The sequence below is a fragment of the Zophobas morio genome, unplaced genomic scaffold (assembly GCF_036711695.1).
Source record: "Zophobas morio isolate AGI-343-1 ecotype UQ-CSIRO unplaced genomic scaffold, CSIRO_AGI_Zmor_V1 ptg000012l, whole genome shotgun sequence".
Taxonomy (NCBI): Eukaryota; Metazoa; Arthropoda; class Insecta; order Coleoptera; family Tenebrionidae; genus Zophobas; species Zophobas morio.
This window is the reverse complement of record NW_026972117.1, coordinates 13,090,461-13,113,994: the sequence shown is the minus strand read 5'-3', so window position 1 is coordinate 13,113,994 and position 23,534 is coordinate 13,090,461. Positions and strand designations below refer to the sequence as shown.

The window sequence follows — 23,534 nt, the reverse complement described above, 5'->3', positions numbered from 1 at the left end:
TCCAATGTGTCAGCAGTAGTTCATTTTGTATACATCCTAGAACTACGACGACCTATTCAAACAACTTTTAAAAATAAATACCAGCTTTAAAGCTTAATCTATTTCATATTTCGTTAACTGTGATACCCGTTTTCCAAATTAGTCTTAATAAAAGTTAACATAACTTTTTTTATTTATAGCTATGAAAAGTAGTTCCAATGAGTAGACACAATTGGTCCTTTCTCGAGGATTAATCACCTAATGTGGGTTCTAACCTCACTTTAATGGCGTGTTCTTCGCTATCACGTGTGATTCATTTCTCAACTTTAATTTTAGCGAAAATTGCTGATTACGGCTAAAATAAAGGTAACGTTGCAAAATAAGCACCGCAGACAACCTATTAACAGTTTAATTGTTTAGTTTTAAAAATGGCCACTTCCCTGAGTGAACAATTGAAACGTCTGGCGCTCCCTCAAACCGCCCTTCTACAAAGAGACAAGAAGAAGCCGTCGTTGCTTTTTGAACCTAAAGAAGCGGCTGGACTGAAGCGAGAAACCGTTTACCAGATAGGGCTCGATGGGTTAGAAGAACTAATCACCAAAGATCAATCCTTCGAGCAATTTAAAAACACCCTGTTTCACATCTCGTCAAAGAAGTTTGAACGTGCTGTAGAGACAGCCGAAAGCAACAAAAAACTAGATAAAGTCATCAGGAAGTTTCTCCTACAACTATCTCCCTACTTTTTGTTGAATTGTTCCCATAAGGCATTGGAGTGGCTCATTAACAGGTACTACATTCATGAATACAACCGAGAAGAGTTATTAATGACGATAATGCCCTATCACGAGTCCAACATCTTCGTCCGCGTGATCCAACTGATGAAATTCAAAGACCAGAACGACAGTTGGTTTTTCTTAAAATCGTTGCAAAAATCCGGTGTGCATCTAACCAAACAGAGTCTGCTCACCCATGCAGCAAGCGACGTCTACTTTCTAAAATTTGTGGGAAAGTTTATCACTCTCTTAATTAAGCAGTTTGAGAAACCGTCGCTTCTGACTGTCGCTTTTAATTTCTACTGCGCTGTTTATGCGGGCGCTATTGAGTACTCGGCTGAGTTGAACGAGGCGCAGATCACCCAGATGCTGCCGGCGCTTCTCAGAGGGCTGAATTCCGACATTCCGGATTACTGCGCTGCGTCGTACATTATTTTGGGGCGGTTGGTTTTGAAGACGCCGTTGACGGACGTGATTTTGAATAAGTTCGTTGAGAAGGTGGCTGATGCTAAAGTGGAGAATTTGAAGACTGAGACGGTTTTGGTTTTGTTGGTTTTGTATCAGTCGCAGCCGCACTATAATGGGGTTCCTGAGGAGGCGTGTGGCAGTTTGGTGGGGAAGGAGTGGCTGGCGAAGGTGTTGCAGGAGTTGAGTAAGGAGAAGTACCATGTGGCGCCGTTTTTGAAGGCGTTGGTGAAGGGGTGTGTTTATGGGGGTGTGAAGATGGACCAGGAAGGGCATAGGGAGTTTTTGAAGAAGTTGCTTGCGGCGGTGAAGTTTGATAACGAATTTGTGGAAACGTTTTTGAGGTAAGTTGACAAAATCTAGTCGTTAATACAATTAATATCTACAATAGTTACTCAGTCCATTTATAAAATAAAACTGTTATAATATGGTCCATTTGACTAATGGTTAATTTAATATTTTTTACACGTTTCATTTCCAGAGAATGAAAAATAGATTTCGTGTTTCCATCTATCTGTTTGGATTTTCAACCAATCAAATTGTTTTAGTGGTAATTTCTCCTAGAAAAATAAGAATTTTACAATTAAGCTCCGACCCTCGGCTTATGACGAATAAAAAAAATCATCAGAATTGAGATAGGGCGGGTGGGCGGGGCTTATATATTGCCTTTTTTTTTCTTAATATACATAGCCATCTTTTCACAACAAGAAACATAAAACATGGTTAAAATAGTACATTTTTGCAAGGAAATATTAATTTTGCATTTATGGGGCGGAGCCTAATTGAAAAATTGATATTTCCTTATACAAATTTCCCATTTTAAACATGTTTTAAGTTTTACGTTGTGAAAAAAAGGCTACACATATTAAAACAAAGAGGCAAAATGTAAGCCCGCCCACCCGCCCTATCGCAATTGTGATGTTTTTTATTCGCCATGAGCCAAGGGGGCGGATCTTCACTGCAAAATACTTACAAGAAATCGGAAACAGATTTTTGAGTATCGTGTTATTCAAAGAATTCTATGTATGTTAAGAAAAAAAAAACGCAAAATATAAACCCCGCCCACCCACCCCATCTCGATTGTAATGATTTTTTTATTCTTAGAAACTTAAAACACGTTTAAAATGGTACATTTTTGTAACGAAATATGGATTTTGCAATTAGGCTCCGCCCCTAAGTCTGCGAACGAATGACAACTTCATTACTATTTAGATCAGGGCAGGTGTGGGTGGAGTTTAATCTTTGACTTAATTTTTTTTCATAATATACATAGCATAAACAGATGTCTTATATGGTAATTTTTTGTAGAGAAATAATAAGAATTTTGCAATTAAATTCCGTTCCGTTGGCTATCGACGATAAAAAAAAAATCATCACAATTGAGATAGGGCGGGTGGGCGGGGCTTATATTTTACCTTTTTATTTTTTTGGTTCCCTTTGTTGTTGCTCGCCTTTTTTAACGCATTTTTGTCGTACCTTCTTTTTTTTGACATTTTTTGTTGTGTTTTTTATCATCTTTTTTTTTGCGAATTTTTTGTTGTCTTTTGCCGCATTCCTTTGCCACTTTTTGTAATTTTTTCAAAACGCCTTTTTTGTCCCCGTTATCACCATCTCCTTTTTTGGTTGTCCTTTTTATTTCATTTTTATTGTTTTTTTTTAGTAGCATTTTTTTGTCTACTGTTCCCTTTGTTGCTGTCCCTCTTTTTTTAATCTTTTTTTTTTCTAATTTTTTGTTGCACATTTCCGCATTTTTTGTCGTCTTTTTTTCGCCTTTTTTTGTAATCTTTACTTTGTCACCCTATTTTTGGTTCTTTTTGTTGTCTCTTTCTTGTCGTTTCTTTTTTGCAGTTTTTTTGCCTTAACTTTTTTGTCACCTTTTTTGTCATACTTTTTTTTGTGGACTTTTTTCTTTTTTTTTGTCGCTTTTTTGTACCCTACTTACGTACCTACCCACCTATCCACTTACCTACCTTACCCACCTACCTACTTTATTTCTGATTTTTGTGTTACCCTTTTTTACGCAATTTTTGTGGTCTTTTTTGCCGTCCTTTTTTTTAGCATTTTATGTGAATTTTTTTGCTTTTTTTGTGTGAATTTTTTGGCCTTTTTCTAGCATTATTTAGTCTTATTTTTATTATTGCTGCTTTTTGTAATTTTTTTAAAACGTCTTTTTTGTCACTTTTCGTATCCTTTATTTATCGTATTTTTTCGTCTTTTTTTTTGTCACTTTGTCCTGTATTTATTTATTTTTTTTTTTTCTTTTTTGTTGTCTTTTCTGCCGCCACTTTTTAGGATATTTTCTTTATAACCATTCCTTGACCTCTTTTTTTCTCGTTTTTGGCGCCCCTTTCTGTAGCATTTTTTGTCGCATTTGTTTAGTTTTTTTGTGTAATTTTTTGCTACGTTTTTGGGACTTTTTAAATGCCTTTTTGTCGTTCCTTCTTTTTTTAACATTCTTGGTTGTGTTTTTTTATCATCTTTTTTTTGTGAATTTTTTGTTGTCTTTTGTCGTATTCTTTTGCCACTTTTTGTAATTTTTTTGAACGCCTTCTTTTGTCGCTTCTTTTGTCCCCTTTATTACCATCTTCCTTTTTTATCGCTTTTAGTCTCAATTTTTGGTTGTCCTTTTTATCTCATTTTTATTGTTTTTTTTTGTAGCATTTTTTTTTGTCTACTGTTGTTCCCTTTGTTGCTGTCCCTCTTTTTTTTAATCTTTTTTTTGTGAATTTTTTGTTGTCTTTTGCCACTTTTTGTAATTTTTTTAAACGCCTTCTTTTGTCGCGTCTTTTGTCCCCTTTATTACCATCTCCCTTTTTTATCGCTCTTAGTCTCAATTTTTTGTTGTCCTTTTTATCTCATTTTTATTGTTTTTTTTTTGTAGCATTTTTTTTGTCTACTGTTGTTCCCTTTGTTGCTGTCCCTCTTTTTTTTATCTTTTTTCTAATTTTTTCTTCTCCATTTCCGCATTTTTTGTCGTCTTTTTTTGCCTTTTTTTGTAATCTTTACTTTGTCACCCTATTTTTGGTTCTTTTTGTTGTCTCTTTCTTGTCGTTTCTTTTTTGCAGTTTTTTTGCCTTCCCCTTTTTTTTGTCACCTTTTTGTCATACTTTTTTTGTGGACTTTTTTTGTCGCTTTTTAGTACCCTACTTACTTACCTACCCGCCTATCCACTTACCTACCTTACCCACCTACCTACTTTATTTCTGATTTTTGTGTTACCCTTTTTTTTCGCATTTTTTCTGGTCTTTTTTGCCGTCCTTTTTTTTAGCATTTTTTTGTGTGGATTTTTTGACCTTTTTCTTGCATTATTTAGTCTTATTTTTATGATTGCTGCTTTTTGTAATTTTTTTAAACGTCTTTTTTGTCACTTTGTCCTGTATTTATCTATTTTTTTCTTTCTTTTTTGTTGTCTTTTCTGCCGCCACTTTTTGGGATATTTTCTTTATAACCATTCCTTGACCTCTTTTTTTTTCGTTTTTTGGTGCCCCTTTCTGTAGCATTTTTTGTCGCATTTGTTTAGTTTTTTTTGTGTAATTTTTTGCTAGGTTTTTGGGACTTTTTAAACGCCTTTTTTGACGTCTTTTTTTGTAGAATTTTTTGTTGACTTTTTTTCGCATTGTTTAGTCTTTTTTGTCCTTTTTTGACACTTTTTGTAATCGTTTTAAACCTTTTTTCTTTTTTTGTCGCTGTTTGTGTCCTTTCTTTATCGTATCTTTCGTCTTTTTTTTTCGGATTTTGTATCGTCTCTTTTTGTGATCTTTTCTCTATAACTCTTTTTTGTTGTTTGTTTCTTTTTGCTCTTTTTTGTCTTCATTTTTTTCTCGCCCCCTTTTTGTTGTCTTTGTTTGTCCGTTTTTTGACACCCCCTTTTGTACAATTTTTTTGTAACTTTTGTGCCACTTTTTGTAAATTTTTAAACGCCTTTTTTTGTCAGTTTTTCTCCCTTTTGTGCCTATGTTTCTCAAATTTTTTGTTTTCATTTTTTTGTTGACTTTTCCCCACATTTTTTGTTGTCTTTTTTCTTCGTCTTTATTGTTTTGTTTTGACGTCCTTTTTTGTAATGGATTTTTTTGTGAATTTGACTTTTTTGTCGCATTTTACCACTTTTTGATTTTTTTTAAACTTCTTTTTTCTGTTTTTGTTACTTTTTGAGTCTTTGTTGCCACTTTTTTTCATTCTTTCTTTTGTTCTCTATATTTTTTCGCGTTTTTTGTCGCGTGTTTAGTTTTTTTAAATAATTTTTTGCTACGTTTTTGTAACTTTTTAAACGCCTTTTTGACGTCCTTTTTTGTAGCATTTTTGTTGACTTTTCTCGCATTGTTTAGTCTTTTAATTTTAAGCGTTATTTTGTCTTTTTTTGTGGTATTTTCTGTCGTCCCTTTTTGTAATCTTTTCTTTGTCACCCTTTTTTGTTGTTTTTTTCTTCTCGCTCCTTTTTGTATTTTTTTGTCGCCTCCTGTTTGTCGTCCTTGTTTGTCCTTTTTTCGACAGCCCCTTTTGTAGCATTTTTTTATAACTTTTGTGCCACTTTCTGTAAATTTTTAAACGTCAATTTTTCTCGCATTTGTGCCTTTTGTTGACCTTTTTTTCGCATTTTTTTTTGCCGTTTTTTTTCTTCGTCTTTATTTTTTCTCCCCTTTGTTGTCATGATCTGTTGTCGCTTTGTTTTGACGTCCTTTTTTGTAACAGATTTTTTTGTGAATTTTTAGTTGGCTTTTTTTTTTGTTACATTGTTTAGCCTTTTTTGATTTTATTGAAACGATTTTTTTTTTCACTTTTTTGGGTCTTTTTGTTACCACTTTTTTTTCATCCTTTCTTTTATCCTGTTTTATTTTTAACGCGTTTTTTGTCACTTTTTTGTCGTCTTTTTCTCCCGCCGCTTTTTATTTGTCTCCTTTTTTATCTCCCCTTTTTGACCTTTTTTTGTCAATTTTTACTGTTTTTGACTTTTTTTACTATTCTTACCTTTTTTGGACTTTTTTGTCGTATTTTTCTGACCCCAAGTTAAATTTTATAATTTATCAAAGAAACTAGATTTATTTGATTGCACTCTGGAGCGAGGAAAGTTCTCCCGAAAAAAATTTGGACCATTTTTTTTCGTTTCAAACGATATGTATTTACAGATGTTAATTTCGTTTAATTTTCTTTGCAATTCCTTGCTAATTCTGTTTTGGGAGATTTACTGAACAGATTACTTTAAAATTTACACCTAAAATTTAAAACAATAAAAAAAAGTCTAACTTGCTTTTCCCTTTTTTCAGCCTCCTACTTGACAACACTAAATCCAAGAAACAATACCCCGACCACATCAAGAAATGGCTAACCGACATCATCACCACCATCGAACGCCAATACCCCGACCAATTCGACAACCAAGTCTACAAAATCCTGTCCACCACCCTTCAAGGCAAATTCATCAAAAGACGCCAATCCCTCCAGAAAATCCTCAAAGAAACCATGACCGTCCGCTGCAAATTCGACGTTCTAGACAAACTCTACCACCCAAACCCGACCTTCCGACGCGAAGCGATCCGTTACTTAACCAGCAACTACAACTCGCTCAGAGACCGCGAAAAAGAAATGATCAAAAGCTCCTTCGTCGACCGCTTGAACGACGACGACGTCACCGTAGTCGCCGAAACCTTGGCCCTAATCAAGAACATTTCGGTCCTGAAAGTCGACGCTTTGAAGGGTGTTCTAACCAAGTTGACTTACAAGTGTCAACAGGACTTGAAAACCTGGGGATCCGTGTCAACCGAGGTGGTTTTAATGCTGTGTGCGAACAGCGACCCGAACGACTGGGAGACTTTCGTTGCCGTTTTTCCGTATTTGTTGCCACAGAATGAGGAGCAGCTGGAGGCGGCGCGAGGAATCACGCAGGTTTCGTTCGTTAGAAAGAATTCTCTGTTGAGGAAGATCAACGGGAAGTTGGAGGAGTGCGAGAAGTTCTGTAACAACGTTTTTGATAGCTTGAGGAATGATAGCATCGAGGTGGTTGAAAGCTTTGTGGAGAGTTTGAAGCAAACACCGATGGAAGAGAGATCTGTTTTGAATAAGTACTTGGTGACGTTGATTTTGAGTTGTATTTTACCGAATAATAGCTCGATTGAGACGAATGTGGAGATCGTGGCTATATTTGTCAAGTGTTTGGAGGGGTGTGAAATTAGGTATGAGAAGGGTAACGCTTTGTTTTATAAGCACGTGGCGGTGGCCCGTGCTGGTCGTTTCCATATTGAAGCATTCCTTTTGTGTTTGAAGAATGTGATAGTGAAGACGAAGAAACCCGATATTGATTTAGGTCGTGTCGATTTTCACGAAGATAGCGCTTTTAGTAGGTACTTTATCACTTTGGCTGACGCTCTCTTCAGAAACTCTCCAAACCACAAGAAATATTGTTTGTTTTTCGTCAACTATTTTTGCAAGAGTTTGAGGAGCAAACTTGAGTTTACTTTGAATCTAGTGAGTTGTGGTAGATGCGCAAGCGCAGAGCTTCCCTCAGAGTGTGTAGATTTGATAGTGAGGTTGTTGGAACCGAGCAAATGCTCTCTTTTAACCGATGGCGAAATTCTGCTTCCGTTTGTGCTAGCAATGTTGCTTCACGAATCTGAAACCATCAAGACCAAGATGTTCAAAGTCGTGGAACTCCTAACACAATTGGAAAAACACGGCTACCAACACCTATTTCGCGAATTGTTGAACCAACGTGAAGAAATCATCACCGACAATGATCAACTACCCCTAATTTTGTACAATTATTTGTCTCCTTCGAGCGACAAAAATGAGAAGGTTGTGACAAACACCGAAATCGCGAAGACCCTTCTAGTCAAAGCCAGTTGCAAAGAGAACTATCCTGTCTACCTGAAAGCCAAAATGCTAGAGCTCCTATCGCATATCAACACGGTTGACATCTTCCAAGACGTCGCAGAAGACTGTCTAAACTTGCTCAAAACGGAGTCCACCAGACTAGACGAAACCCAGTCTGCTGTGATTCTTAGAAACATAATGCGTTGCCAGCCGGATTTGGCTCCAGAGATTCGTTTGGACAGTAGCATCTGGAGGTTCATTGATTCTTGTGTCAAGAAAGATAACTTGACTTTGACTATCAACGGCAAGAATAAGTTTGCAGCAATTTTACTACTGGAGCAAATCACTAAAGACTTCTTCGCTTCGTTGACAGACGAAGTTCAACTTAAACTCTTAGATTTGGTTGTGGAAGTGGCTACAGTCACCAGAAACCCCGAAATTCTGCCAAGCGTGAGGCACCTCGTCAAGATCATCGATCTAGACTCTAAATTGATTCTTCCTCATTTTACCGCGTTGAGAGATGTTCAGTCTCCGAAGCTCGACCCTAACAAGTTAAAGAGGCGCATTTCAGTAGTACCGACGACAGATATTTTGGACACTCTTGAATGGCGGAAGGGTTTGACGGCTTTGGAGTTCATTCAAGACAAGAAGAAGATTAGGAATATTGATGTGTTGTTGCCGGTGTTGTTCGAAGTTTTGAAGAAGTGTCTGGATTTTGACGAACAGGCAGCCGTTGAGTACCCCAAACAGCTGATTCTAACCTCAATTCTCGATTTGGGTAACCGAATGGATACTAAGAATCTATCTGAAACTATGTTCAACATGGAGTTGATAGTACAATGTATTAGGGCGTCGCAGAATCCGCAGACGCACTATTGTGCTCTTTTAGTGTTGGCGTTTTCGGCTGAGCTCTTCCCGACTCAAGTTTTACACAACATCATGGCGATTTTTACCTTCATGGGGTCTTCGTTGTTGCGCCATGAAGATGCGTACAGTTTCCAGATTATATCGAGGATTATAGACACTATTATACCGATTTTGGTTAAAGATGGAGATGTGGAAACTATATCTAGGGTACTACGAGTCTTCGTGGATGTTCTATTAGATGTACCGGAGCACCGAAGGATGCCGATATACGAACAACTGTTGACGAAAATCGGAGTCAGTGAACATCTGTATGTCTTTCTGCTTCTGATTTTTGAGTCTCACGTCAATCACACCAGACAGAAGAATAAAGACGACGACATGAAACGACTAGAAATAGCCGCTAGTGTTTGTCGTGAGTTTTCTCCAAAAGTAGTCATCCAGAATTGCATCCATTTGTTGAAATATTTGAAGGAGTTGCCTGACGAAGTGGAAACAGATAACACCACTTCTGGGTTCGGAATTTTGTACAAAACCCCCAAACAGTTCCGTCACTTCAAATATACTTTGATCGTGTTTACGTCGAAGTTGTTAGCTTCTAAGGAGTTTGTTCTACAAGTTGCGGCCCTAACTAACGAGGAGTTGCTAGACCTGGAGCCTCTATACAAAGATACAATCATAAACGTACTAACTTATATCCATAGAGTGTCAAAAATCGCTGAAAAAAATGCAACTACTACGCATGCAAAGTACTGGAAGGTTATTCTTCACCTCAGCTACGATATCCTTGATAGTGTGAACGCGATTTTAACACCACAAATGTTCGTCTTGGTCGTTAAAGGCTTGATGGTTCATAATTTCGCCACGGTACGAAGACGCAGCATGGAGCTCTTGAATTCCAAAGTTCAACACACTCCAACTTTCTTCAGTGAGTGCGCTTCTGAAGAAATCTATGTGTTGGTACCACCCTTGCTCTCCATCATCAGAAACGTCGAAGAAATACCGATGGACAACGAAGAAGAGTTGAATGTTCAAACTGCTCTTCTCTCACTCAAACTTCTGGTGAAATTATTAGTGGCAGAACATACCGAAAAACTGACCGAAATTCTGGACTACCTGACCGACTTGATCAAAAGAGGCAAAGTCCAAAACAACGTTTTAGCGTCAGTTTTGTTGTGCATAGCTGAACTTTGTGCAAACTTGCGTGCACATGCCATTCCAAGTCTTCCGAACTTCATGCCGGCGTTGTTGAAGATTCTGAAGCAGCAGAAAAATCAAGAATCCAGTCTTCTGCTTTTAAGTTCAGTTACGGCAGTCCAGAAGGTGTTAGAAACGTTGCCGCTTTTCCTCAGTCCGTATTTAGAGAAGTTGCTTTACGAACTAGCCGTGCTAGCTACCAAATGGGGTGATGAAGAAAAAACACAACCAGTGGTGAACAAACTTTCCACTTTGCGCCAACAAATCGGCACTTCTATACCCCCAAGAGTCCTAATACCAGCATTGAGCCAAAGCTACAACCACCTCATCACCAAGAACTCCTTCACCGCCATCACCTTCCTAATGGAAGTACTAGGAGAAAATCTGAACCACCTCAGCGGTTCCGAAATCAACGCAAACCTACCCGAACTCACCAGCTTCTTCCTAAACGCTCTGCAATTCCGGACCGACCATGGCACTTCTTTCGAACAAGCCAACGAAGTCGAAGCCGAAATAATCACAGCTCTAAGTAAACTGGTGCTCAAGTTGTCCGAAAGCACGTTCAAGCCTCTATACTACAAACTCTTCGACTGGGCTGCTAGACACGACCAGAAGACTGAAAGACTGATTACGTTTTACGCTTTGTCCAGCAGCATTGCCGAGTCTTTGAAGAGCCTCTTCGTCCTTTTCGCCGGTCATTTCCTCAACAACGCCGCCCAGATTTTGGACGCTTGTAACACCGTCAAAAACGAAACGTCGTATTTCGGTGAAGAAAACAAGGACGTTTTGTTGTTGGAGAACGTCTTGAAGACTCTTCATGCGGTGTTTTTGTACGACAACCACAAGTTCGTGAATAAGGATAGGTTTCAGGTTTTGATGCAACCTTTGGTTGACCAGTTGGAGAATAGCTTGGGCGGGGTTGAGTGTCTTGAAAGGAGGAACGAGGAGGTGGTTACGCCAGCGATTGTGCAGTTTGCTGTAGCCACAGCCGACGATTCGTTGTGGAAGCAGCTGAATTATCAGATTTTGCTCAAAATGAAGCACAATTCGCCCAGTATTAGGCTGATTTCGTTGCATTGTTTGAAGGAGATGGTGCAGAAGTTGGGCGTGGATTATTTACCTTTGTTGCCGGAGACTATTCCGGTTTTGGCGGAGCTGCTGGAGGATGAGGAGGAAAGTGTGGAGAAGGCGTGCAGGAAGGCTGTGCAAGAAATGGAGAAGATTTTAGGGGAACCAATAGAAAAATATTTTAAAATGTAGTTAGATGCATTTTTTATTTAAATATAAATTGTTACGCATCATGGGTTTTTAAAAATAGTAAATTATATAATAAATTATTATTAAATTTGACTGGTTTTTGGCATGTTGGTCCACTCATAAACAATACTCTTATAATCCAACTCACTGAAAAACGTTGTGTTACCTTCCGGATTTTCCAAAACGATAGTACCTTCAGTGTTTCTTTCAACGAAATTACGAACTTCACAAAAAGGTGCGACCGTTTCTCTGGGCAAAACTACGTTCTTGTTACAAGGTACGACAAAAATTGTGCGTCCAGACAAACCCAGTAATTCGCTGTCACCAATCTCTTTCCCATCGCTTTTAACCAACCTGAAGTTGTTCACTCCAAATAAACGAAACACTTCGGAATACAGATTTTTCACTGTAGTGGGAATTTTGGCAACTTCTAACAGAACCAAACCTCTTGAACTATTTCTAGAACAAAATCTAGCTTCAAGATTAACCAGTTCAACATTAGCCCATTTAGTCACAGGAAACACCATATCTCGAAAACGAGTCAAAACTAAATGAAGCTGACAATATTTTAATAAATGTGTATCCTCAATTATAACGTTATCAAAACGTTCTTTCTCATTTAGTGATCTGAAAGGTGCCCTTACACTAGTTTCAATGAATTTACAATAAGACTTCGCTACTCTGTTAATATCACCAGAAGCTGCATAAAACACTGATATTTGATCAGTAGGGACTAAATTTGCCCTTTTGCGCAATTTTTGAATACGATTTACCACCTCTCTGGCAATTCCTTCATCTTGCATCACCGAATCTGGGGCAACATTCATAACAATAACTACGTCGTTGTCACTATTAGCTTCATAGTGACCCGAACTGGTCTCCAACTTCCAGACTAATTTAACTTCAGAAGTTTCAATACGTCGTCCTTTTACCACAATATACCCAACTTTAATCATTTCGTCGATTTCAACACGTGTTAAAGCTCTAATTCCAGTCACCAAAGTTCTAAGTCGTCTTTAAACCGCAGTCCCAAAATTTTAAAGTCGGGTTCTACTTGTAAAGTGAGTCCATATTTCTTCCTGTCACTGATCAGAGTGACAATACGCACGTTTAGCTCAGTACGAATATATTCTTCTAGTAGGTGAAGATCAGCAAGATATTGAGGGTCTTGGTGGATGATTACCACCTCAGGTAATGGATATTTAAGAGCAAGATTTTTCCGATCACGAATCACTCGCCCCAATTCTATAACGCTTCTCATTCTAGATACAGCACGTTCTGTGTCTACATCTATCAAGGTAGTATTTGGGTGTGGTTGTGTTACATAGTGAACACTGTCAACGGATTGTACCAGAAACGCCCTCAAGTGTTGGTAAATGGTTTCCGACACGAATGGTACCAGCGGTGCCATCATCACAACCATAGTTAAAAGTACGTCAAAAAGAGTCCACAAAGCTGCTTTTTGGTCTCCCAGATCCGCGTTATTTCTGAACCGTTTTCTATTTAACCTCACGTACCAGTTAGTGAAATTATCAAAGAATCTGGTTACTCTAGAAACCACATTAAGCCGATAATGACTCATCTCATTATGAAAATACTCCACGAGCGACTGTGTTAAAGAAATAACCCATCGATCCATTAAATTGGTAACAACTTCTCCTTCAGTGTAACAAAATGGCCGCTTGTGTTCTTCCACAAAACCCTCAATATTCAATACAAGAAAACGCAAAGCGCTGTACCACGGTAACACCACATCTTTAAGAACACCACGAACTCCTTCTTCTTTGAATTTTAAATTTTTCCCACAAACCGCTGGAGAATTAATTAAATACAATCGCAACGCATCGGCGCCATACTTGGAAACTACGTCCAAAGGACACGGGTAGTTTTTTTTGCTCTTGGACATCTTCTGGCCGTCACTGGCTAAAATCAACCCATTAACAACCACGTTCTTGTATGGTGCTTTCCCAAAAAGCGCGGTCGATAGAACTAGAAGAGTGTAGAACCAACCTCTAGTCTGATCTACACCTTCAGCTATAAAATCAGCCGGGAAACACTTCTCAAACTCTACTGAATTTTCAAAAGGGTAGTGTTTTTGAGCATAGGGCATCGAACCCGACTCAAACCAACAATCAAAAACTTCTAGGACGCGTCGCAGTGGAGGGTTGTTCGGAATTTTAGACGGAATTTCTAGATGGTCGATCATTTCTCTGTGTAGGTCTGTGATTTTCGTTCTTGTTAGTTCTTCCAGTTCGGCAATGCTGCCAACGCAAATTATTTCTTCTAGGTTTGGTGATGTCCATAGAGGTATAGGTGTGCCCCAGTATCTATTTCTGCTAACAGCCCAGTCTTTAACGTCACGCAACCAGTTACCAAATCGTCCGACTTTGATGTATTCAGGGACCCAATTTGTACCAGAGATCGATTCTTGTAGATCTTTGGACATGTGTTCGACGCGAATGAACCACGAAGGTACAGACCGGTAGATCAAGGGAGTGTCAGAACGCCAACAGAAAGGGTAACTGTGTTTGATTTGGGACTGGTGTACCAAAATACCCCGACTTTTCAAATTTGCGATTATTTTTTTGTCGGCGTTTTTGACAAACAATCCTTCGAAATCCACAGCCGGTTGGATAAATCTACCACTGGAATCAATGGGACATACTTGTACTTGATCTTTAGTGATGATACCAGCGGCAAGACAAACGCGATGATCGTCTTCACCAAAGTATGGAGCTAGATGAACTATTCCGGTACCGGATTGGTCGGTGACGTAATCGTCAGTCAAAACTTGGAACCCTTTTAGATGACCAAAGTAACCAAAAGGTGGTTGATATCGCAACCCTTTTAGTTGCTTTCCAGGAAAAGTACCCAAGATTGAATAATCACCACCACTACTAAATAGTGTAGAAAGTCTACTTTCAAGCACGATATAGAACTTTCCGGAACCACACAGTTCCAACTTTACATAAATCAGATCAGGATTAACACACACTGCTAAATTACTGGGTAAAGTCCACGGTGTTGTGGTCCACACCAAAAGCGAAGTATCGTCTTCACTGTCAACTAGAGGGAAACTCACTGTCACCGCTACATCAACGACATCTTTGTAATTTTGTGTGGACTCGAAATTCGACAAAGGTGTGTGACACGTGGTACAATATGGCATGATTTTGTCTCCTTGGTACACAAGTCCTTTTAAATATAGCTGTTTGAAGACCCACCACACTGATTCCATGAATGATGGGTCTAGAGTTTTGTAGTCGTTTTTGAAGTCAACCCATCTACCCAGACGGGTCATGGTCATCTCCCATTCTTTGGAGTACGTCATGACAATCTTTCGACACTCGGCGTTGTATTTGTCGATTCCCATTTTCGCGACGTCGTCTGGTCCTTTGATTTTTAGGGTTTTGTCGATTTCGTGTTCTACTGGCAGGCCGTGACAGTCCCACCCGAAGCGCCTTTCGACGTGGAAACCCTGTTAATTGCAACACATTGTTAATTTAAATAAATTTTTCAACTAATCTCAAAATTTTATTGTTTAATTTTTATATCATCGAAAAAAATCGTCTAGTCAGGCATGGAATTAATTCAATTCGTTTTTGAAGTTATGGGAAATTGTTCGTCACATTTTTCGAAGTATCGTTTTCGATAATGAAGAAATGTCTCGGTCGGTCGATTCAGAAGAATTTTTATAATTCGCAAAATATGTGTAGGGGGAGATAAGTTTGCGGTTTTCTCGTCAATTGAAGAGGTTCTGGAAAAATAACCACAGAAGCGCAGTCCTGAGAAAATTCCCGATTAGATAGACACTTTTCGGTAATAACGTTGGATAATTATGTGATAAACCAAACTTCCCGTCAAAATGAGACGTGAACAAATTATCAAAAGTAGTTGGATTTTAAAAAAATATATTATTCTAGATTCCATTATTTTTCAACATAAAATCCAACTTCCGTCTCAAAACATTAATAAGAATGAGTGATCAAAACGGAATAAAAAAGCTTTAATCGTAATTTTTTTGTTCTTGTTATTATTTACTATAAAATTTACATATTTTTTATTTCAGAAGAAAAAAATGAGAGAACGGGTGGGTGGGCGGGGCTAAGTTTTAACTTTTTTCACCCAGAATCTTTTATAAGCAAGTGAGTAACCCATACGACAGTCATATTTTTTTTTGATAATTGAAAACTTAAAAAATAAATAGATTATGCAACTAAATATACATTTTTGTAATCAAATATCTCCCATTCTCCTATTTGAAAGTCCAAAACTAACAAATTACAATCAAAATAGATCAATAAAAATGTGTATGGGAGACAAGGGAAGAAAATTCTGTAAATTGCTAATACATTTGAAAGAAATATAAAATTTTATTAAAAAAAAAACAACTCAACTTTATGATAATTTATGATTAAGTTTGTGTAGCGAGATTTATCAGCAGATATTCTGAATTTAAATTCTGCAAAATTAGTGGAAGGGTGAATTTTTTCAGCGATCTTCACTTTATTTTATGTGGAGTGTGGTGTCCCAGAGCGAATTCAAATTTCGCGCTAAGAGAAGAAAGTAGTCTTTAAGTTGGTAGTTGATGAGGGGTTGGTAATGGTAATGGGAGAATAGTATCGTTTTTTGTTTATTATTGCTAAATAAATAAAAAAGTTCCATATTTATGTCTAGGGACATTGATATGAAATATTTGAATTCTGGCACTTTTGCAGATTTTGCTTGTTTAAAATTGCTCTTTCGATGGAACTACTGAAATAAGAAATAAATTAGATTAGAATTTGTTTTACTTTTTTGACAACCTATGTTCTATTAGTTCCAACTCCCACTCTACAAAAGAACCTGTAATTAAACCCCGCCTACATTTCAGTGATTCATTTATCTACTGTGAATGTGGATTTTATACTAAACAGAAATTAAATTAGTCGTTAGAATGACAAGAGGGGGAGTGAGCCAGGCTAGTACTTGCTAAGATAAGACTGATTTTGGTAAATGACACATCCTCTAAGAAAACAAAGGTGGGGGGGGGGGGAGCTAGTACTTACTAAGATAAGACTGATTGTAGCAAATAACATACCTTCCAATAAAATAGAGGGCGGGTGGGCGGGGCTATTGCTTGCTTAATAAAGACTGTAGGAAAAACTTAAATTTTACAGTTCTCCCATTTTTTTCTTCTGAAATAACAAATAAGTCTTATAGCCAATAGTATATCAAAAAAATTACGATTAGTGCCTCTTTTAACAGCCTACTTCCTATTAATTCCCATTCGCACTATACCAAAGAACACACAATTAACCGCGCCCACCCACCCCGCCTTCATTTCAGTGTTTCATTTTATCTAGTCCGAATGAAATATGGATCTCAATTGAACAGAAATAAAATCGTTAGAATGAGAACAGCGTCTGTAGACAAGCCTAATATGTAGTTGCTAACATAAGACTGATTTTAGTAAATGACGTACCCTCTAAGAAAAGAAAGGGTCGGTGGGTCGAAATCTACAAGAAAATATATTTAGTGAAATTTCGAAAATTTTGTTGAAAATTGGTCGAAAATTGGGCGTAATTTGCATATTTTTGAAAATTTCAAAGGACGATTCTGGAAAAACCATTGGAGTTATCGAAGAAATGAAAGCGGATATGACTTCTGCGGCCCGAAATCTACAAGAAAATGTATTAAGGAAATTTCGAAAATTTTGTTGAAAATTGGGCGTATTTTGCATATTTTTGAACATTTCAAAGGACGATTCTGGAAAAACCATTCAAGTTATCGAAGAAATGAAAGCGAATATGACTTCTGCGGCCCGAAATCTACAAGAAAATCTATTTAGTGAAATTTCGAAAATTTTGTTGAAAATTGGTCGAAAATTGGGCGTAATTAGCATATTTTTGAATATTTCAAAGCACGATTCTGGAAAAATCATTCGAGTTATCGAAGAAATGAAAGCGGATATGACTTCTGCGGCCCGAAATCTACAAGAAAATGTATTTAGTGAAATTTCGAAAATTTTGTTGAAAATTGGTGGAAAATTGGGCGTAATTAGCATAGTTTTGAAAATTTCAAAGGACGATTCTGGAGAAACCATTCGAGTTATCGAAGAAATGAAAGCGGATATGACTTCTGCGGCCCGAAATCTACAAGAAAATGTATTTAGTAAAATTTCGAAAATTTTGTTGAAAATTGGTCGAAAATTGGGCATAATTTGCATATTTTTGTGTATTTCAGAGGACGATTCTGGAAAAACCATTCGAGTTATCGAAGAAATGAAAGCGGATATGACTTGTGCGGCCCGAAATCTACAAGAAAATGTATTTAGTAAAATTTCGAAAATTTTGTTGAAAATTGGTCGAAAATGGGGATTATTTTGTATAATTTTGAATTTTTCTTCAAAGGACGATTCTGGAAAAACCATTCGAGTTATCGAACAAATGCGGATATGACTTCTGCGGCCTGAAATCGACAAGAAAATGTATTTAGTGAAATTTCGAAAATTTTGTTGAAAATTGGTCGAAAATTGGGCGTAATTTGCATATTTTTGAATAGGTGAGCGACTCTCTACTTTTACGTTTTCTCGACCTGTCATGACCCCTAGAGGAGGAAGAAATAAGTCTCCCGTTTCCGTTTACCTGTCCGTCTGTCTGCTGTCCCTGATTTTTTAGACACATAATTTCCCGAAAGTACTGGGCCGGTTGTTGTCAAATTTTATATTTATATTAGGTATATCATGTAGATGGTAAAACGCTAACCAAAATTTGTCTAATCATCCCTACCACTAATGTGATGACGTCACTTCAAAATTATACATAGTAATTGGGTTGTAAATTGTATCAAATAACATAGTCTTACACATGTACTTTATGACTCCGAATTGAGATTTTACTCGAAACGTCCAAATTTTTGGAAAAAAATCAAAATTAGGAAACAACATTTTGACATTTAATTTGGAATCTACAAAATCGAATGTTTTGAAATCTTGCAGATCTTTTAAGGTTATAAAGAGCATAATAAATTTTTAGTCTAAATATATTTGCTTATCCCCTTCAAAAAATCGATGACGTCAGCTCAAAAGTTTGCCGAATAAATCCTGTCTAAAATCTACAAAATATGATGAGTCTGTACTCGTAATTTATCATTCGATTCATATTTTTTGGATTTGCAGATACAGGATGACTAAAAAAATTATCATTGTATTTCAGGAGCGAGGGAAGTTCTGTCGAAACAACTTTCGACCAATTTTTTTTCGAATTCTATCTCTCTGGAATTTATAATCATACCTGAATGAAAATTAAAATTACTTACTTAATCAAGAATTTCAACTAACAAAAAATTTTAGTTTCACATTATATGCAAAAAATTACATATTCAACACCCTCAAAATTACAGTCTGGGAAACGCTGCGCTCTAGAGCAGCGCCGTTGGGAATAAATGTTCGAATTCAAGGCGCAAAAATATTATTAAAACTTGAAAAGGATAATTAGACCTCCCGTTTTACATTGTTTCAAGCATTTTTTTATTACACACAACGAATATTAAATTGACTTCAGTAGAAAACAACAGTGCTGCAACTGCAATAAAAAAAAATCCCATGGCTGAAAAAAACACGAAATCTAAATCATCTGAATAGAACTGAAAATTTTGAAAGAATCTTGAGGATTCCTGATGATCTTTGATACAATCTTACAAAATTTGATTGGAAATAATCAGGAAGATTAAAAAAATCGAAAAGATCTGAAAGGAGATGAAAGAAACTGAATGCATATGATAAAATCTGAAGGAATTTGAGGGAATCTGAGAGAAATTGCGGGTTTGGAAAGAATCTAAGAAATTCGGAAAGTATAATTTACTAGAATTTTAGAAAAAAATTAAAACTGAATGAGAATCTTTTGCAATGTAACTTTGAAACTGCCAAGTCGATTGCTCGGAAATCTTGTAAATATTTTAAGGTTATCGTAATCATGGTAAATCGTTAAGCAAAATTTATTCTTTACCCCTTACCAAAAACCGATGACGTCATCTCAAAATTTCGCCGAACAAATCCTGTCCAAAATGTGCCAAAACAGTTTTACTTATTTCTAAATTCTCTACAATGTTGAATATTTAGAATTTATAGAATTTTTAGAATCTCTTGATTCTCAAGAATCTCTAGAATCCTTAGAATCTTTAGAATTTTTAGAATCTTTAGAATTTTTAGAATCTCTAGAATATTTAAACTTTTATCTGTGAAATATCTAGAAAGTCTAAAATCTATAGAATGTTTAGAATCTCTTGAATTGCAGGAACCGGTGTACTCTGTGAATTACTTTGAACCTCTAAACATTTAAAATCTCCAAAATTTTAAAAAAGATTTCGAATGTTCCAAATATTCCAAATAGTCCCGCAACTGGTTTAAAGATTCGGAAGATTCTAGTAGGTCTAGAGATCGTAGAGTATTTAGAGATTTTAAATATAGTACAAACTTTATCGATTTCAGCCATTCTAGAAATTATAAAAATTCTAGATACTCTAAAAATTGTAAAGATTTTGGAGAGTATAGAGATTCTAGAATTTCCATATATTCCAAATATTCAAGTATTCATAAAGATTGTAAAAAATTTAGAGATTCTAGAGATTGTAGAAGTTTTAGAGTTTAACTGTTTCAGAAGTCCTAGACATTCTGAAAATTCGTAAGACTAGAGATTCTAAAAATTCTAGAGGTTTTAGATATTCTTAAGATTCTGAACATTCTGGGGTTTTTAAAGATACTAAAAATTCCAAAAAATCCGAAGAATGCAAAGATTTGGATTTTTTGCAGATTCTAGATATTTTGGAGATTCTTAAGGTTCAAGAAATTCGCGAAATTCTAAATGCTGTAGAGATTCTAGAAATGTTTAAGAATTTCAAGATTCTAGAGGTTCTGAATATTCTGCAGATACCAAATATTCTAGAGATTCTGAAAATTTCAAGAAATCCAAAGTTTTAAATTGTAGTAGTTCTAGCGATCCTAGAGATTTAGAAATTCTAGGGGTTCCGGAGATTTTGGAGATTCTACAAATTTTGGTGATTCTAAAGAAATAGTAGTTTTTAGAAACTTTAGAATCTTCAGAATCTTTAGCATCTCCAGAATCTCCAGAACCTCTAAAATTTAGAGTCTCTAGAACCTTTAGAAAACTTAGAATCTTAAGAACCTTTACAATTTCTGGAATCGTCAGACCCTAAAATTTTTGGAATTTTTGGAATGAGTCTTTAGAATCTCCTGATTTTAAAGAATCTCTAGAATTGCAGGAACCGCTATTTCGAATGTTCCAAATATTCCAAATATTCTCGAAATTGGTTTAAAGATTTGGAAGATTCCAGAGATTTCGAAGATTCTATTAGTTCTAGAGATTGTAGAGTATTTACAGATTTTTAATTTAGTACAAACTTTGGAGTCTAGGCGTTCTAGCCATTCTAGAGATTCTAAAAATTCTAGATACTCTAAAGATGGTAAAGATTTTGAAGAGTTTAGAGATTTTAGAAATTCCAGATAATCCAAATATTCCAATATTCCTAGAGAATGTGGAGAATTTAGGGATTCTAGAGATTGTAGAAGTTTTAGAATCTAACGGTTTCAGCAGTCTTAGAAAATCTGAAGATTCGAAAGCTTCTAGAGACAAGACTTATGTTAGCAAGTACTAGCCCCGCCCACCCACCCACTATTTTCTCAGGGGGTATGGCATTTGCCAAAATCAGTCTTATCTGAGCAAGAACTAGTACTTGTTAAGATAGGAATGATTTTGGCAAATCATATACCCTTTAACAAAATTGAGGGTGGGTGGGTGGGGTTAGTATTTGCTAAGATAAGACTGATTTTGTCAAATGATATACCCTCTAAGAAAATAGAGGGGGTGGGCGGGGCTTGTATTTGCTAAAATAAGACTGAACAATATCAAGAGTAATCACTAGAATGAAGAAGGGGTGAAGAAAAAACTAAACCCAGCCCTCCCCACAATTTTTTTTCTCCATTTCACTGAGATATCGTATTTACTGTAAAATGGAAATTGGATTCTATTTTGAAAGACGCTAGAATATTAAGATTTAAAACAAAGTCAGTAATGGCCTGGCCCATCCACCCCTATTTTGATCATTCATTCTGAGACGGATGTTGTAAAGCTATCGCTTGCTTATAAAGACCCTGTAGGAATTCATAAATTGATAGTTAACACAACCAACAGTATTCCACTCGAACTGGGAGATCAAGATAACAATTTAGTTTTGGGTAAAAGGGTTGGGGGAATTCCGTTATCAAAATGCCGACAATTCATTAACCCAAATTGGGGGGTTTTAGTTATTCTCTACACCCCTTCTTCATTCTAGTGACTACTCGTGATAATGTTCAGTTTTATCTTAGCAAACACTAGCCCCGCCCACCCACCCTCTCTTTTTTTAAAGAGTATATCATCTGCCAAAATCATTCGTACCTTAGGAACTACTAGCACCGCCCTCTATTTTCTTAGAAGGTATGTAATTTGCCAGAATCATATATTAAGAAACAAAAAAGCAAAATATATGCCCCGCCCACCCGCCCTATCTCAATTGTGTTTTTTTTAATTGTCGTGAGGCAGGGGCGGAGCTTAATTGCAAAATGCTTACTTTTCTGCAAGAAATTACCATCTGAAACATGTTCTTAAATAATCGTGTTGTTCAAAGAAAATTCTAATTACCAAGTAAAAAAGAAAGCCAAAGATTAAGCTCCACCTCCACCCGCTCCAATCTCAATTGTGATGAATTTTCATTGGTTGTCAGACCGAGGGGCGGATCGTAATTGCAAAATCCATATGTCGCTTCGAAAATATGGTAAGTCCATTTTAAACATATTTTAAGTATTTTGTTATGAAAAAGCGAACGTACAATTGGTTCTCAAGATATTTAACACTGTCCATACATTCTAGCCATCCAGTATAAGTGTATCTGAGAAAATCCTTTTATTTGAGCCCTACTTGTCTATTTGTCTATTTTTGATTATGAGTGCCTTTTTTCATTTTTTTGACCTAAATACTTTTTTCTGTCTACTTTCTTCTAAAATCTGAATTTTTTACATCCCTAAACACATGTTTCTTCCGAAGGGCACATTTTTTATTTTTAATATTTTATATTCCCTATACTGTTATAAAGTACTTGCTACGATAAGACTGATTTTGGCAAATCATAAAGCCTCTAAGAAAATAGAGGGCGGGTGGGCGGGGCTAGTTTTTGTTAAGATAAGACTGAACAATATCAAGAGTAGTCACTAGAATGAAGAAGAGGTGTAGAAAAAACTCATTTTATTGGCCCTGGTTCTGTTACTAACTAATTCGTTATTGACTAACAAATAAGTTCATAATAAGTTTAATAAACAATTTAGTGTTAATTTCCGCTTCTACGAAAAATATTAACATTGTCAGCAGGTCACTTTTTGTTGCTACTCAAAACAGTAATCCTTGGACGTTATGAATCACGGATTTGTTTAGTTTCAATAAAAATCGGCGACATTTACCTAGTGTTCAACTGAATGTTGATTATTTACATAATACTCTATCATCTCTTGTGTATCTATTTCTTCCAATTCGCACACTTCTTAACTGCATTAGCACAGCTTTACGTACATTTTAGTACAATTTGAATAACAAAAACAGAAAGGTGTTACATGACTCAAGAACACGGTCTTCCGATTTTTTATTTCCTCGAAGTATTAACATGTTAAAATAAATTCAAACATAAATCAACAAACAGGGGAATATGTTGTTTAGCGGTTGATAGTATTGCATTGTTGGCAACAGTTTTAACAAAAAATTGACCCCGTTTACGCAACATAAACACTGAATGAAATATAACTGAAAATTCAAAACGAGTTTAAAAACTAACCTTACAAATTAGCGAAAGTTTTAATACCTGTTGGTGTGCATATCTTGTAATCACGTCTTTTATGGTTCCTGTAAGAATGTGCCCATAATGTGGTAAACCAGTCGCAAACGGGGGTCCATCGTAAAAGGAAAATTCTGGTTTTCCTCTGGATTGTCGCAAACATGTCTGAAAAGCGTCAATGTCTTGCCAATATTTCAAAACTTTTTCTTCTTCTAGCGGAAAATTGATCGACATTTTCGTGAAAAGAACACACTGTGTTGACTGTATGACGCAATGTGAGACTGCATCAGTCTGATGCAATATGGCCCAACTTCCACTACCCAGTGCGCATCTCAA

General features: G+C 36.4%; 1 protein-coding gene and 1 pseudogene across 1 annotated transcript; one reads left to right on the top strand and one right to left on the bottom strand.

Annotated features, from left to right (window-relative positions):
- Window positions 1-234: 234 nt before the first annotated feature.
- On the top strand, window positions 235-11,432 carry LOC135127795 (HEAT repeat-containing protein 1-like). Its single transcript, XM_064054419.1, has 3 exons — window positions 235-345; window positions 400-1,561; window positions 6,479-11,432. Exons 2-3 carry the CDS (start codon window positions 408-410, stop codon window positions 11,340-11,342), a joined length of 6,018 nt encoding a protein of 2,005 aa, XP_063910489.1. The 5' UTR covers window positions 235-345; window positions 400-407; the 3' UTR covers window positions 11,343-11,432.
- On the bottom strand, window positions 11,343-23,517 carry LOC135127796 (isoleucine--tRNA ligase, cytoplasmic-like; annotated as a pseudogene).
- Between the last annotated feature and the right edge of the window lie 17 nt (window positions 23,518-23,534).